The sequence below is a fragment of the Acipenser ruthenus genome, chromosome 10, assembly GCF_902713425.1.
Source record: "Acipenser ruthenus chromosome 10, fAciRut3.2 maternal haplotype, whole genome shotgun sequence".
In the NCBI taxonomy this organism is placed as follows: Eukaryota; Metazoa; Chordata; class Actinopteri; order Acipenseriformes; family Acipenseridae; genus Acipenser; species Acipenser ruthenus.
In genome coordinates this window covers 47,811,280-47,825,927 of record NC_081198.1, presented here as the reverse complement: position 1 = coordinate 47,825,927, position 14,648 = coordinate 47,811,280, and the positions used below count along the sequence as shown (strand labels likewise).

The following is a 14,648-nucleotide window of genomic DNA, read 5'->3' as shown; positions in this document are numbered from 1 at the left end:
TATGGGCTCAAATTGATAAGCCAAGTTCAGTTGCACAAACACACCATGTATGCTTAACACATGCTTTTCCCAGTGTAATTACATTGCTGGCATTTAACTCAGGGGCCTGAGTGTGCTGTATGGATGACAGGCAGAGCAGAGCCCTGGAGTTATATGGTTTGTCAGTTCTTACACCCTCTGAGACACCAATGCAGGACAGAGAGCCAAGAAGGTCGTCACTTCTGTATATTAGTATTTAAAGAGAGAGTGCCCCCAAGTTAACTGGACTGAATAGCTCATATTTGCACCCCATGGTTATAATAGAGATGGGATTAAATCTGCATTTAATATGGTATAGTATCCTTATAACCACTTTAAATATGTACAGAACAAAAACTGTGATGAACTGCAATTCTTTGGTAAAACTAGGATGTCGTGTATGGTGAACTCACCTATTTCAAACTTTGCATATGATTTGTATCAAATTAGCTTCATACTGGGCTTGGTTATATCCGAATATCTCATAGGGAGTTCAAAGCAACCTATGAACACATATAAATGAGTCTCAACAGGGCTGACGGACCACCCTGTTGTATATCCTATCCTTGAGAGTGCAGAAAATATAAACCGTGTTCACAGCGCTGTATTGGGGCATAACTGTATAACTGTATAAGGACAATATAAGCTATGTAATAACCGCAGACAGATGACCACACTGATGACGTTTCTCACATATTTATATGGCAGCTCCACAATTGGGAGAATATATATTTTTCCCCCACAATGAAATATAAAGTGCAACACCAATCACATTGAATATAAAAGCTTTTTTTAAAAAAATGCAATTCTCAAGTCTGCAAAACATAAAAGTGCTTAATTTTGGTTTGAAATTGGAAAAGTAATGGTTACCATGCACAGGCATGATGGAAAATACTATAAAGTAACTGCATCTGTATTTGTCACCTTATTTTTTAAATTTTCTGTGCAAACTCCATGGCCGAACATGTATTTAAGAAAAATAAAACCATGCTCAGTGCTGTGAAAGCGGGCTGGAAATGTCTGCTCGCCCCCCCACCAAGGGCACAAAGAACACAATTTTTACATTAATTTAAATTAGGAACATGAAATTAAAAAACAAACAGTTAAAATATATTTTCATACATACCCAGTTTCCAATGAGCTGTCTGCTTCTACTTGACCGTTGCTCCTCCATGGGCTCTTTCATGATTGATTCTGGCGGGTGATTAGCGTAGCACTGTGGGATACACGATGCTGTTTAGCATATAATTTGTGTACATTAGCATTAAGTGCAGTTTAGTTCAGTTCGCCGCTGGAGCTCCTTATGAAACCAAGGTGAGCCAGAGCTGCTCGGAGCGGCAGAGGAAGGTATGCTAGTGTTAAAAGAGCGTTGAGGCGAATTTAATTGTTTCAGGCGACTCTCTACTCATGTACTTAACTCATGGGATTTAGTTAAAATGTTGTGCTTGAATTGAGTTTGGCACACCTCTGGAGCATATGTCTGAAATTGGCCTCACACTCTCTGTCCCCAACGCAGGGCTGGATTAACCAATATGCCAATAACACTATTCGCCTTAATATTCATAGGGCCCCCAAAATATGGGTTAGTGTAGCCCCTCCACGTCCTTTAATCTGGCCCTGACTGCACAAGTTCATTTTGGCTCTAATCCCTTCAGCATTTGTCGATACACTGGTAATGCCCCCATTCTGTTTAATTTCCTTCATTTATCTTTCTTGTCGTTTAAGGGTTTCTTAGATGTGTTTTTTTTGTATAAACACTCAGAACATCTACCTTCCCATCTCAATATTAATAGGTATAGTTTCTTTTAAACCCTGTCCTCTTTTACTTGTCATTTTTTATACATGGATTCCAGGTATCTTCACTATCAATTTCCCTTAATTCCTTATTTGTTAGATTTATTACATTAGGTGTGTTTCACTGTATTATACGACTTTCCAAGTCCCTGGCAAAACACAGTTCCGTTAGAACTATACTATTTCTGCAATAGCTTTTGTTATTTTTCATTATTATTACTTTTCCCTCCTGGATTTTGCAAGCACACTCCTAATCCCTAGTCGTATGCTTGTATGTGGAATGAATAGCTGGAGGCCCCTTGGCCATCAGCGGCTATCACGTGGTAGATTTTTTTTTTTTTTATGTGAATCTCTAGTATTTTCACTCTCAGTCTGCTTCGGTCTCCCAGACCTCTGTTCTGCTCGGAGCTTGTGAATAGGAAGCGCGATGATGTGGGTCCTATTGAAAGCCTTTCTTTCTTTCGTAATAAATTAGTTCTGATGTTTTTGCCACAAACTACACCCGGGAGAGGATGGGGCTCCTCATCATTTACACAGCTGTGTGTGGATTTTTACTCAATACAGGTAGAACTTGGATTACATAATTTTATTAAACTTTTTTTATTTTTATTTTTTTTTGGTGGTATGATTAACTCCCTTAGTCAGTGCAGATGATGTTTAACAAAATGTACATACACGTTATTAGTAGGTATGTTATTTCTTTTCTTTAGAAGTATTTAAAAAAAACCGTAGACCACAAGTGGTCACTGCGCTTTGAGATTGTACATCGATGAGTGATTGGTAATGCATTGTGACAGCAGCATTGATTATGAATTCAGTTGTATTCTTCATCAGTGTACATTTATAGTATTTATGTAACGGATATGATTAGATAAGTATATAAGGCCACTGAATACAGTCGCTTAAGAGATCTGAATGTATTGCATTATTTCAGCTCAAGAAATGTACTGCATATCAATCAACTGGACAACTTTCTACCTCACATATTTAACAGCGGAACTGTATTAATATGTGAAGTTAAAGGGTGTCTTTATTTGCATGTAGATTTAAGTACTTCATTCATTTAACCGTTATATACATCGTATAAAGTATTCATAACAATGTTAACGGCGCTGTGTTGCATTGATGTACAAATGCACAACAAATACACTTTCTGCACCGAGTCTTGATACAAACTAGGTGGTAGTTCTATTGCGATGGGGGAGATGAACGTTGTTTTAATCATAGCGCAATTCATATTCCAGAATAACGAAGCACTTCTAAGAATATATCTCTCTTATGTTATCTACTGTGAATTTATATATATATATATATATATATATATATATATATATATATATATATATATATATATATATATATATATATATATTACAGATACTTACTTGTTTTTTAATGGAAAATGTTTTGGTTTTTATTAATACATCTTATAAATATCTTTAAAAAGCGATTAAATGAAGTAATTCGATATTAACCCTTATAAAAGTTTAGCACGTTTTTTTTTTGCAGTTTTCTCATGGTCATACTATGCAATTACCATAGTTTACCCTGGTTTGCCATGTTTATAAACATGCTTTACTATGGTTTTTTTTTTTTTTTTTTTACAATGTTTACCTATGCTTTTCCATGCTTTCACTGTGCTTTATTGCACTTTGCTATGATTTTACTATTGTGAACGTTAAGAAGGGGCTAGCTGGAGGAATGTAAGGCAGCAATACTCAATATTTAGTCAAAAGTTATACATAAGCAATAGAAAAGTCAGTCAGAGCAACTCAAAACAAAGATGAGAAAGATCTTTGTAAAATGTTTGTAGTTTTTGTTTATTGTAAATTTGGTGAGCTGTACACACCACATTATAGTTCTTGTGTGTGTTTATCAAACTATGAATATGTTGTAAAAAAATGTATTATGCCTCTAGTACATTTTTAAGTGAATGTCTTGAGACTTTAACCAAATATATGAGTCTGCTGTTTATCTGTGATTTGCCATGCACCTCTGTGCTTCACTATGCTTTTACTGTGCTTTAATACACTTTGCTAGGCTTTTACGTCGTATACCACAGTCCACTCTTCTTATTGCTGCACTAGTATGCCCACAGAATGTAGGGGACTGTCAATCTACTGTTACTAATTATAGTTAACTAGCAGTTAATAATCTTAACCTTTCAGCAAATCTGAGTGCTGTATGGAACATTTAAATGTGATTGAAAATCTGTGTATTTATAAAGACAATGTCTGTTACGGCACTTGTTTTTATTTTTTTTTTTTTATTTTCTCATCACAGTTAATAGCTATTAAAAAGAAAAAAAAATCACACTATAAAACCATGATCAGGAGATCTGAATTAAAGTAAAGAATAGAGGTTTTAAAAAAGTGCAAAATCTTGACACATTATAATGGTTACGTGAGAATTCCACATTTATACCAAAGGAAATCATTATTTCTGCTTAATATAAATTACACGCATTGATTAATTGACATGCATGATTAATTATATCAGCATTAAATCATGGGTTTGACTATTTGAGATTTATCTGCAGTATGACATCTGATTTCAAACCAAAGCAGTATGAAGGACTGAGCAAGCTGCACAAATGCATTTTGTTTAAAAAATAAATAAAAACAAGCACTACATTAACCCTGGTTTCTCTGGACATTTAAATATGTTTTTTTTTTCTTCTAAATAATACGTTTTGCATTTTTCCATGAATAGTACAGTTTTAAAGCTTTTCAAACCATAACAATATGAGGATTGCATCGCTGTGCTGTATCCTTGTATTATTCACCAGATTAAGGCTGTAGATAGCAGGTGTACACATGTATTAAAACCAATGAAAAGTCATTTTCAGAGTTACGGACAGTTCAGACTTACAAACTACCTCCATTCCCTAGGTGCTCGTAACAGCGGTTCTATTGTATGTTAAACTGTTGCCACATCATTTATGTCTTCCTTTAGGAGTTGCACTGCAAATCCAATGTTACCAGTGTGAAGAGTTTGAGAAGAATGAGTGTTCCTCCCCGGAAAATATAGTGAACTGTACTGTCAATGTCCAGGACATGTGCCAAAAAGAGGTGGTCATGAGAAGTGATGGTAAGGACATGTGTCACTCCAAAAACCTTTCAGGGGCAAATTGAATATAGAAAAATGCATTATCAAGGGCACAGTTAGCTGCCTCTGAGTGTTATTGAAATTGGAGTGAATAACACCTATCTGCTGCAGTACTGTTTTGAGCTCTTTCGCTTCTTCCGACAAGCATTAGAGCCCCATTCGAGCCTCTGTGTTTAGCACCACGTTGCTATCTGTTAAGATAAAAGTACAGGGAGAGACACCATTAGGCATCTCTTTTTTAGGTCTCTGTAAATACGGACGTCTAAAAGGAATGCTATCTCACAGAACCACTTTGCTGGTGAGTACTTTTTTCATCTTCTGTAGTGTATGAGTAAATCTAAAGAAATTTCTAGTCTATGAGAAAACACTGACATTGAAAGAAATGCTTGTCAAAACATAGGTCTAGTTTTATTATTATACATTTATGCTACAGCATGCATAGTTAAATACTATTCATTGCCACTCACTGGCAATGTGAGCCATTAATTACTGTATTGTATTGTGTAAAATCCATGAATATAACATGAAAACTCTGTGGCGATGAAGGCATATGCAGTAGTCATGCTGATCAGGAAGCTGAAATGAGGTGTATCATGAGTACGCTATTGGGAGATCTGTATCTTGAGGAAGTTTATACAATTGATCTGAACAGTGATGGGTCTTAATACTACCAATGCTTAGATATGTTTTATAGTTGCTATTGGTCTACCAAGGTTATGAAAATCAAGACAAAAAAGTTGTGGTATAGCCACCATTTAGATCAATTGAACATCTCCCAATACATTTAAATAATACTAGTTAATCATACATTTTTAAAAATTATTTTACAATATAAATAAAATTAATGTCAGAATTCTTTAAAGAACATATCCCGTTATAATGCAGTTCTCAGGGTCCATAATTAGGGGACTGCGTTATTTGTGTTTTGCCTTATAATTAATTTTTTGTTCCCGAAATGATTTACAATGCCCACAAGCCAAATTAATATTGTAGCGTACAGTGAAAAATGAATGAAGGAGAGAACACTCAATTTGCAGGTACTCGAATCCACGGTTTATTGAGACGATTATTCAAGGCCCCTGTTAGCCTGGGCCACACCAAAATTAACAGTCTTGCACTCTCACAGCAGCACATTCACACAGCAGCTTGTCTCACTCTCACAGCAGCACATCCACACAGCAGCTTGTCTCACTCTCACAGCAGCACATTCACACAGCAGCTTGTCTCACTCTCACAGCAGCACATTCACACAGCAGCTTGTCACTCCCACAGCAGCACATTCACACAGCAGCTTGTCTCACTCCCACAGCAGCACATTCACACAGCAGCTTGTCTCACTCCCACAGCAGCACATTCACACAGCAGCTTGTCTCACTCTCACAGCAGCACATTAACACAGCAGCTTGTCTCACTCTCACAGCAGCACATTCACACAGCAGCTTGTCTCACTCTCACAGCAGCACATTCACACAGCAGCTTGTCTCACTCTCACAGCAACACATTCACACAGCAGCTTGTCTCACTCTCACAGCAGCACATTCACACAGCAGCTTGTCTCACTCTCACAGCAACACATTCACACAGCAGCTTGTCTCACTCTCACAGCAGCACATTCACACAGCACCTTGTCTCACTCGGCTCTGCACAGGCTGATGTTGGCACCCTCCTATAAGCTTTCATGTCCTCGCCTCCCTGTTGACGTTCCTGCAGAAACCAAGTGATTAAAGCAGCATCTAATTTGTTGTCTTTAGCGCAGTGCATTTTTTCCATAGAACAGCCCTCTTTGGAGTCAATCTTATTAAGAAAACCTCTTAGTTTTTCTTCGTCTTTTAGCCATCCACGCAGCTTTTCTTACTCTGTCCACCGCATCGTTTCATTTTAACAGAAAGATTTTTGATTTTTGCTGTCTGCCATGCTTCATACTGTATATCTTGAATGTTCACCCAAAGTTTGCGAGTGAAATTGCATTATGGGGGAAATGGGAGCCAGACCTTACCGTATTATAACCGATTCCCCACTCTTAACAAGTGACGTTATAACGGGGCAGCACTGTATATGTGTTAATATTGTTTAAGTGGGCTGCCTATGCATCCTGAAACTCTCTTTCATTGCGTGTTTACACAAAGTTGATCACTTGACAGTGCTGACAGTGCGCTTATATAGCCTTGGAAAACAAGTGTTTGATTAAAACTGATTGACATAGAACGAGCTTCGTTAATGCTTTTTAAACAGTGAATGATTTGGAATACTGCATTGTTCCTGATGAAATTCACAGTAAATAGCGTTGATGTTTTATTACTGGATCCAGTCTGGATTAATAATTAGTTATGGTCAAAAGCAACAAGAATGAGAGTTAAATACATTTGTGTATAAAATGACTTAGGGGCAAAATTTGGGGGTGTACTACAAAAACTTTGCAAGCTTGGCATGAGTGGAATCAGTAGAATTTGTTTACCGCTGTATTAGTGAGGGTACCTGTTTTGCATTTCTAAGGCAGTTTCTAAAAATGCCAGTGGTATTTCACTTACTGTATATGTCTGAATATGTTGACAGCTGCTTCAGAAATGTTTAACTGTGTTGCAGAAAGAACAGCACTAGTTCCAGGGCAAATGCCTTTATGGTACAGTAGCTTATAGTCTGCAATATTAATATTCATTTCAGAAACACAATTATACATCATCATCTTAATGCGTCATGGCTCATTAACAGTTCAGCACATTATTAGATTTTAAAAAGAAACATACTTGAAGTTTTAATACACTGCATTAAATTCAACTTTTTTTCTTTCAGTTCCAGGAACTTCAGTTCAATGTGTTTTGATAATGTTCTCATTTTAATGTATTTTATCATGTGTCTGTAGTAAAATGTTTAAAAAGAAAATCCCTTAGGCATAATTTATTTGAACAGATGGATGGGACAAAGAACCCAGAGAGTGTTTTAAGGCCTTAGTCTAAAGATGAGCTACTTGAAAGTTCAAATGCTTGAGAAGTACTTCACCCTTAACTGCTGGGGTACAAGAGGTAAATACTTGAATACTGTACAGGGACTGAAAACAGGATTCGATTGTGTTAAGCTATTTTACTGTGACAACAGTAAAAAAAAAAAAAACCTTGAGGCTATTAATGTATACTGGAAAAAGTACATTTACAATGTCCCCACATAGATAAACCCACAACGTCACTAAGAAAACCAGCACACCTCAGATGTCCAACACTGGTGTCTACTCATTTAATATGTATTGTTATAAGTAAATACCAGTTACTTCTTTTGTTGTATGTTAAATAGAATAGTTCACCTAACTGAACCTAATATATAAACAATTCTAACTCAGAACAGACAAGAGCAATTTAAAAACATATCTTCTAATGGTTATGCAACCATTCTACCTTTTTTTTTTTTTAGCTTTATTTGCATGTGTGTTTATGTGGCAGGTGGAATATTTAGTTGAAACTGAGCATGTTTTAAGTTGCAGCATCATTTCATTTTTATGGGCCAGGCAATTTCTGTAGGCAGTGAAATATAGCAGCTTGAGTGGCTGGAGTGGTCCGTGTTCTCCTGGACCTTATTTAAAAGTGAAATGCATCATTTTGAGGTAAAGTTCATGGTCCACAACCCTGACCTGTTCGATAAGTGCACTCATCCATTCTAATTTTCATTAATTTGTGAGGCTGTTTTTACAATAGATGGCATCTGATTTACATGGCAGTGCATTTTCACATTGGAGACTGGGAAGCAAATGCATTGATTATTTAAGAGCTTGCTTATATTCTGAACTGGAGCGGTTCTGTATTGCGTGATACATAACAAGGACAATAAGTTCTTGAAAACGTTCATAAAATATGGGCTTACAGTTATGTAGGTAATTCATTTATACAGTCGGCCACGCCTAATCGGGATACTGATAATTGGGATTTCTGCTTTCAGTATTGCAGGTGCCTTGCCTTGTGATAAGATGTGATTTCATTATTTTTCATTTCATGTAAAAATAAAAAAGCAGCGATTCATTTTGTTTAGGAATAAAAAAAAAAAAAAATGACTCATATTTTTTGCTTCTCCCGAGGCATCACCGACTGTATTGTGCTTTCGTTAAATGTGAATGCGTATTTCAAACGGTATTGCATCACGTTTGAGTTCGTTTGGCACGGCCAGATGTTTGCAGTTTCACTTTAGTAATGGATGAAATTTAGCAGTTTTGGTTTATGAATTATGGAATGGCAGTACTAATAAAGCAATGTGTTACATAGATTATATTATAATCAATGTGTTACGTTATTATGGTGTAATTTTTTTAACAGTGTTATGCAGTTTTGGTACTCATTTTTTAAACATGCAGTTAAATTAAACACCAGACCCTTGCCTTCCATAGCTGCATTGCAAGCCTGGTTAATTGTAGAAGACAGTTGTTGCTTTTTAACAGCCTGCTTATTTCCCAGGGGATATATGAACTGTAAATTGGACCCAGACATACCTGATGTTCAGCATCATTCTTGTATAAGTTGGATAGGCATTTATCATTATCAGCAAACATGTATTGTACAGTAGATGCTGGTGGTTGTTAAAAAACAAACCATATCATTTCATAGTTACCTACTAAAGCAGTTGAACCTGCAAGCTGTACTTTAGAATCAATAACAGGATTGTCGTCATTTGCTGAGTGAGACTAGAAACAGGAGAGGTTAACTGAGCCCTGACAGGCCATGCGTCACCACACTGAGTCAGTGGCCCACACAAAAATGTACTAAATTTTAGCACAGGCATTTATATTTTAATTTAGTGTTTGAGGCACCATAAATCTATCTTTTTCAAAATGGTCTATATGGAATAGCCTGACCTATGTTTATATTCAAGACAGCTTATATTTAATACAAAAGAAGTCTGCCCTTTAAGGTGTTCTTAATTACCTTTTTTTAAACACGGTTTTTACTTAGCGCGAAGTGCCACCTAGTGGCAGAATTTTGCAGCGGCACTATTATTTTTATAGAGAATTGAAGCATGACCATGTTTTGAATGGATAGCATGAAGTGTGGCAATAAGGTAGCACAAACATCTCATTGTCTGTTAATTAAAATTGTTTTTCATTGTCTTAGTATTCAGATTTTAATAACATGGAAAGGGTTCTTTATTCCTAATACAGTTCTAATGTATATTTCAATCAAATACAATGTTGATAATAAAACTTTAACAAAATATCCCCAAGGGAATACAACCAGTACAAGATTAAGCTGATATATGTGGGAGTTGATGAGTTTAGCCAAAACCTTGAATGTTTTTAAAGTTCATTATAATCAGTTCATTGTAATACTGTATGTGTAGGAGGCTGAACCCTAGGAAAAGCCAATGATTATTCACTGGTTTCCTAGGTTACACCAGTATGTCAGCCAATCATATTATGCTGTCCATTGATTTCAGTTTAAAGTTTTTTATTTAGTTTTAATTAAAAAGGCCAGATTAAACCGGTGGCTGGAAAATAGCTGATTCCGTCTCAGCATGCAGAGTTAGGCTCAGGAATGTTTCTGAAGTGCTGCTCTGCAGGGGGAGATCCACCAATCTGGAAACAGCAGGTTCTTCTCCTTGCCTTGGGACTCTTGGAAAAAGGTCATGCATGTCTGTGATCTCCAGAAACCTTTCAGTTCTCCAGGTCTGAATTTATAATAAGGGTTTATGACAGAAATTATCCAGGAAAGAAAATAGTCCCACAGTCGTACACGAAAATAGAATCCTTTGACGACTGAATATCCTTCCCTGTAGCCTTTCCATACTCCAAATTGCAACAAAACACTGGTTTATGGTTTGATATGAATATACAGTGCTGCATGCACTCTGTGCAACAGCATAGCCTATTTACTTGCATCTCTGCAGGAGGCTTGTTTATAAATGCAACAAATTAGCAACTAGACTATGAGTACACATTTGCAGTCTGGTAGAATTATTTATCTTTTTATTTAAAAAAATGTACATCTATTTTGTAGTTGCTGATCATTTAAAATCACATTGGGCCCCTTCCCTAAGTCAATCCAACTGACACAAGTTAACCAAATACATTTTAAGAAATTCTGCTATAGTTTTCTTTTATCAAAGCCTTGAACACCACACCACACCATTTTTATGTGTATTCTTATGATAACAATTATTATTATTATTATTATTATTATTATTATTATTATTATTATTATTATTAATAATAATAATAATAATTATTATTATTATTATTATTATTATTATTATTATTATTATTATTATTATTATTATTATTATTTGTAGTAGTAGTAGTATTGGTGTTTTGTTTAAAGAAACTCCCTGTTTTTACATTTTAACCTTCCCTCACTATTACACTGCAGGATGATTAATGCTCATTCCCTGTTCTTCAATTTTTGGCTCCTGTTAAATTCAAGTGCAGTGTATTGCACACCTGTAAATGTAAATCCATTGTTTCATGATTATCCAGCTTTGCTGGAGTTGTTTAACTGCGCAGTCAGCAAAACATTTTACGTGTTCAGGGGGACAAAACCATCTGGAGTTTGTAGCAAACACTTTTTGCGTAATTGGGCTATCCCTTACATAACTGATTGGTTCAATTGGTTTGCAGATGATGTCCTTGTTATTCTGCAATATAATAAAGCCAATTCACCCTGTTGCACATTTCAGTCTTACCAGACCTCCAATGCAATTTAAGACAAAAGTAAACATTTCTGTTTCAATAAACAAACAATATTTTTTAAAAGGTGACAATGTCTCAATGTGAAAAGACTTGCAGGATTACATATTCTAGCAGCTTTTTTTTCAGTATTTCTCTGAATGCAAAGCTTGATATTTAATCTTAAATAATATTGTGGTTAACACCACAAGAAACTGAGTGGATGTTCAAATGGCTTCTTCGTAAAATACATTTGAGGGTGATTCAAGTATCACGAGGAAACTGAGAGTTTGGATCACCAGATCCAACCTGTCAGTACATTTTTTTTTTTTTTTTTTTTTTTAATTTAGTCGTTGCCAATTAGTTTGAATTATTTTCTCCCCAATTTGAAATGCCCAATTATTTTTAGGCTCAGCTCACCGCTACCACCCCTGCGCTGACTCGGGAGGGGCGAAGATGAACACACGCTGTCCTCCGAAGCGTGTGCCGTCAGCCGCCCGCTTCTTTACACTCTGCAGACTCACCGTGCAGCCGCATCAGAGCTACAGCGTCGGAGGACAACGCAGCTCTGGGCAGCTTACAGGCAAGCCCGCAGGCGCCCGGCCAGACTACAGGGGTCGCTGGTGCGCGGTGAGCCAAGGACACCCTGGCCGACCTACCCCTCCCTCCCCCCGGGCGACGCTCGGCCAATTGAGCGCCGCCCCCTGGGAGCTCCCGTCCACGGTTGGCTGTGGAATAGCCTGGACTCGAACTCGCGACGTCCAGGCTATAGAGCGCATTCTGCACTCTAGGAAGTGCTTTTACTGGATGCGCTACTCGGGAGCCCTGTCAGTACATTTTAAACCTGTTTCATGCATTTCATTGCAAAGATAAGAAAGTCGGCATTATTGTTATTTGCGGGACACTTATGGCCCTTGTACCTTAAAGGATTAAGAGGGGGTTAATTGGCTACGTGATGCCTTGAGGGAAAAAAGAAAAAATACATTTTTATTTTTCTTCTGCTTCTTTATTATTTGAACACAGTCCCTTTCTTCCAAAAAAACTAAAAAAAACATTTAAGTAACATACATTTTGAGAAGATGCAAATGTTGCCTTTATCAGGTTTGAGAAATGAGTGAATTTTCATGCATTTGGTTTCTAAGACATACAGTAATACTAACATCTTAATAATAAAATTCAACGCATTTTTCAACAAGAAGTCTTTGTCGTTGCCTTTTATATGATCAACAGAACAACTGCCAAAATGTATTTCTATATTGCATGTTATTACTAAGGGCATTTAATCTAAGTAATCCACATTTTTTCAGTCACAAGCTGTGCTTTACTGAATGTAATGCTCTGTTCCAAATAACTGCTTTTATTTCAGAATGAGAACTAATTATTATATCAGTTGAGGCCAAACAAAGCAGCACGTTTTTATGCAATGCAGATTTTGTTTCAGATTAAAAGAGACGGCCCATGGGTAAAATATGATTTATTTAGCAGTTGCTGTTGCCATTGTCTCATTTGAACAAATAATATGTGTAATAACATTCTGTTAGTAAATTAACCTTTGGAGTGTAGAATCCTTGAAAAAAGAATTCTAGAACTTAAAAATGTGACTTGAATTCTCTAAAGATTCATGTTTGATTTAAGACCATCCAAAATTGAATTTCTTACTCAAAATAAGCTTATCTGAATGCCCAAAGTTGAGTTGAATGTGTAAAACAGTGAAGGACAGAACTAATATCACCCTTCATAAGAAAGAGTTTAGGATAATTTGGCTCTACCTGAGCTATCAATGATATAGACAGTAAGAGGTAAGCTAGTTTGTTTAAGCTTTTTGGACTGCTGCTTCCTGGTATATTTACACTTCTCTGCTCACCTGACTCCTATGGTCTGCCACAATGAAACTGAGTAAGGTCAGCCATTGGAAGTGGTCTGCAGCACAGAAATTTGTAGTTTGGTCTCTGTTGGCAACTGTCAAAAAAAAGCCTCTATGGTGAACCATGGCCCAGAAATGCTTGTGAAACACTTCCCTGCAAAAAAAAAAAAATGTCATGCAAGATCACAATGCTGATGTGTGAAGTCACTTTGAATTTAAACAACCCTTTTTTCTGTGTTGTCAGGTGTACTCTATCGCAAGTCCTGCGCCACCTCGGCAGCCTGCCTCATCGCTTCCTCTGGATACCAGTCTTTCTGCGCTCCTGGAAAGGTGGGCTCGGTCTGCATTAGCTGCTGCAACACCCCCCTTTGCAACGGACCGAGGCAGAGGAGGAGGGGGAGCTCAGCTGCAGCGCCCGCAACCCGACTGCATGTCACTGACACCCTGCTGCCCTTCTTACTTGTAGTCCTTCTGACATAGAACTAGCTTTCTACGATATACCAGCAAAGTGTAGATCTTCTAAAGCATTATTGAATTGTCGTCAGTGTTACTCGCACCCCTTTTACAATGCCTTAAACCATTAATCATTAAACCTGATCCTTAAATAGATTAAATAATTGATCAATGTCAGGCAGGAAACTCCATCATTACTGGAGGAAAAAAAAACAAAACAAAAAAAAACCTTTGCTAGGATTTTGTTAGTAAGAACCCCAATAGAAATAGGGCCCAATCAAGCAGAATTTCACAATCAGGGGAATGGAAAGATATTGGGAAATGTTAACACTGGATAGTATAGCTCCTGGATAAAACATGGTTAGCAATGATCAATAACATCTTAAATGATATTAGTATCCATTAACTGGAGCTCATTGGGAAGGTTTAATGAGAGAGGAACAGTAATTGTGCATCTAATCTGTTTTTGAGATCCCTGGTGTCACTGCCTTCCTCTGCACAACCAGCCCACAAACAGCTTCTACTCTGGCTATACACAGTATTTGTTTGACAATTCAACAATCAATCAGCCATCTATTCTCACCAGAGCAATCTGAAAGAGCAACACAATTGGGTATACTTAGGTTGAGTTGGTAAGAGAATCTTCGCAAGATCATCAAGTTGTTACTTAACCATGTTGGCACTTTAAAAAAAAAAAAAAGAAATGTCCTTAAATGTTTGCCCCCAACATACATAGAAAATACAATATACAAAAACAGGTTGAAAAGGACTCCTTCT

General features: G+C 36.8%; 1 protein-coding gene across 1 annotated transcript; it reads left to right on the top strand.

Annotated features, from left to right (window-relative positions):
* Window positions 1–2,181: 2,181 nt before the first annotated feature.
* On the top strand, window positions 2,182–14,575 carry LOC117413618 (ly6/PLAUR domain-containing protein 1-like). The gene is made up of 3 exons (XM_034022835.2): window positions 2,182–2,376; window positions 4,768–4,902; window positions 13,663–14,575. The coding sequence occupies exons 1-3, from the start codon at window positions 2,325–2,327 to the stop codon at window positions 13,896–13,898; spliced, it is 423 nt and encodes a 140-aa protein (XP_033878726.1). The 5' UTR covers window positions 2,182–2,324; the 3' UTR covers window positions 13,899–14,575.
* Window positions 14,576–14,648: the final 73 nt, after the last annotated feature.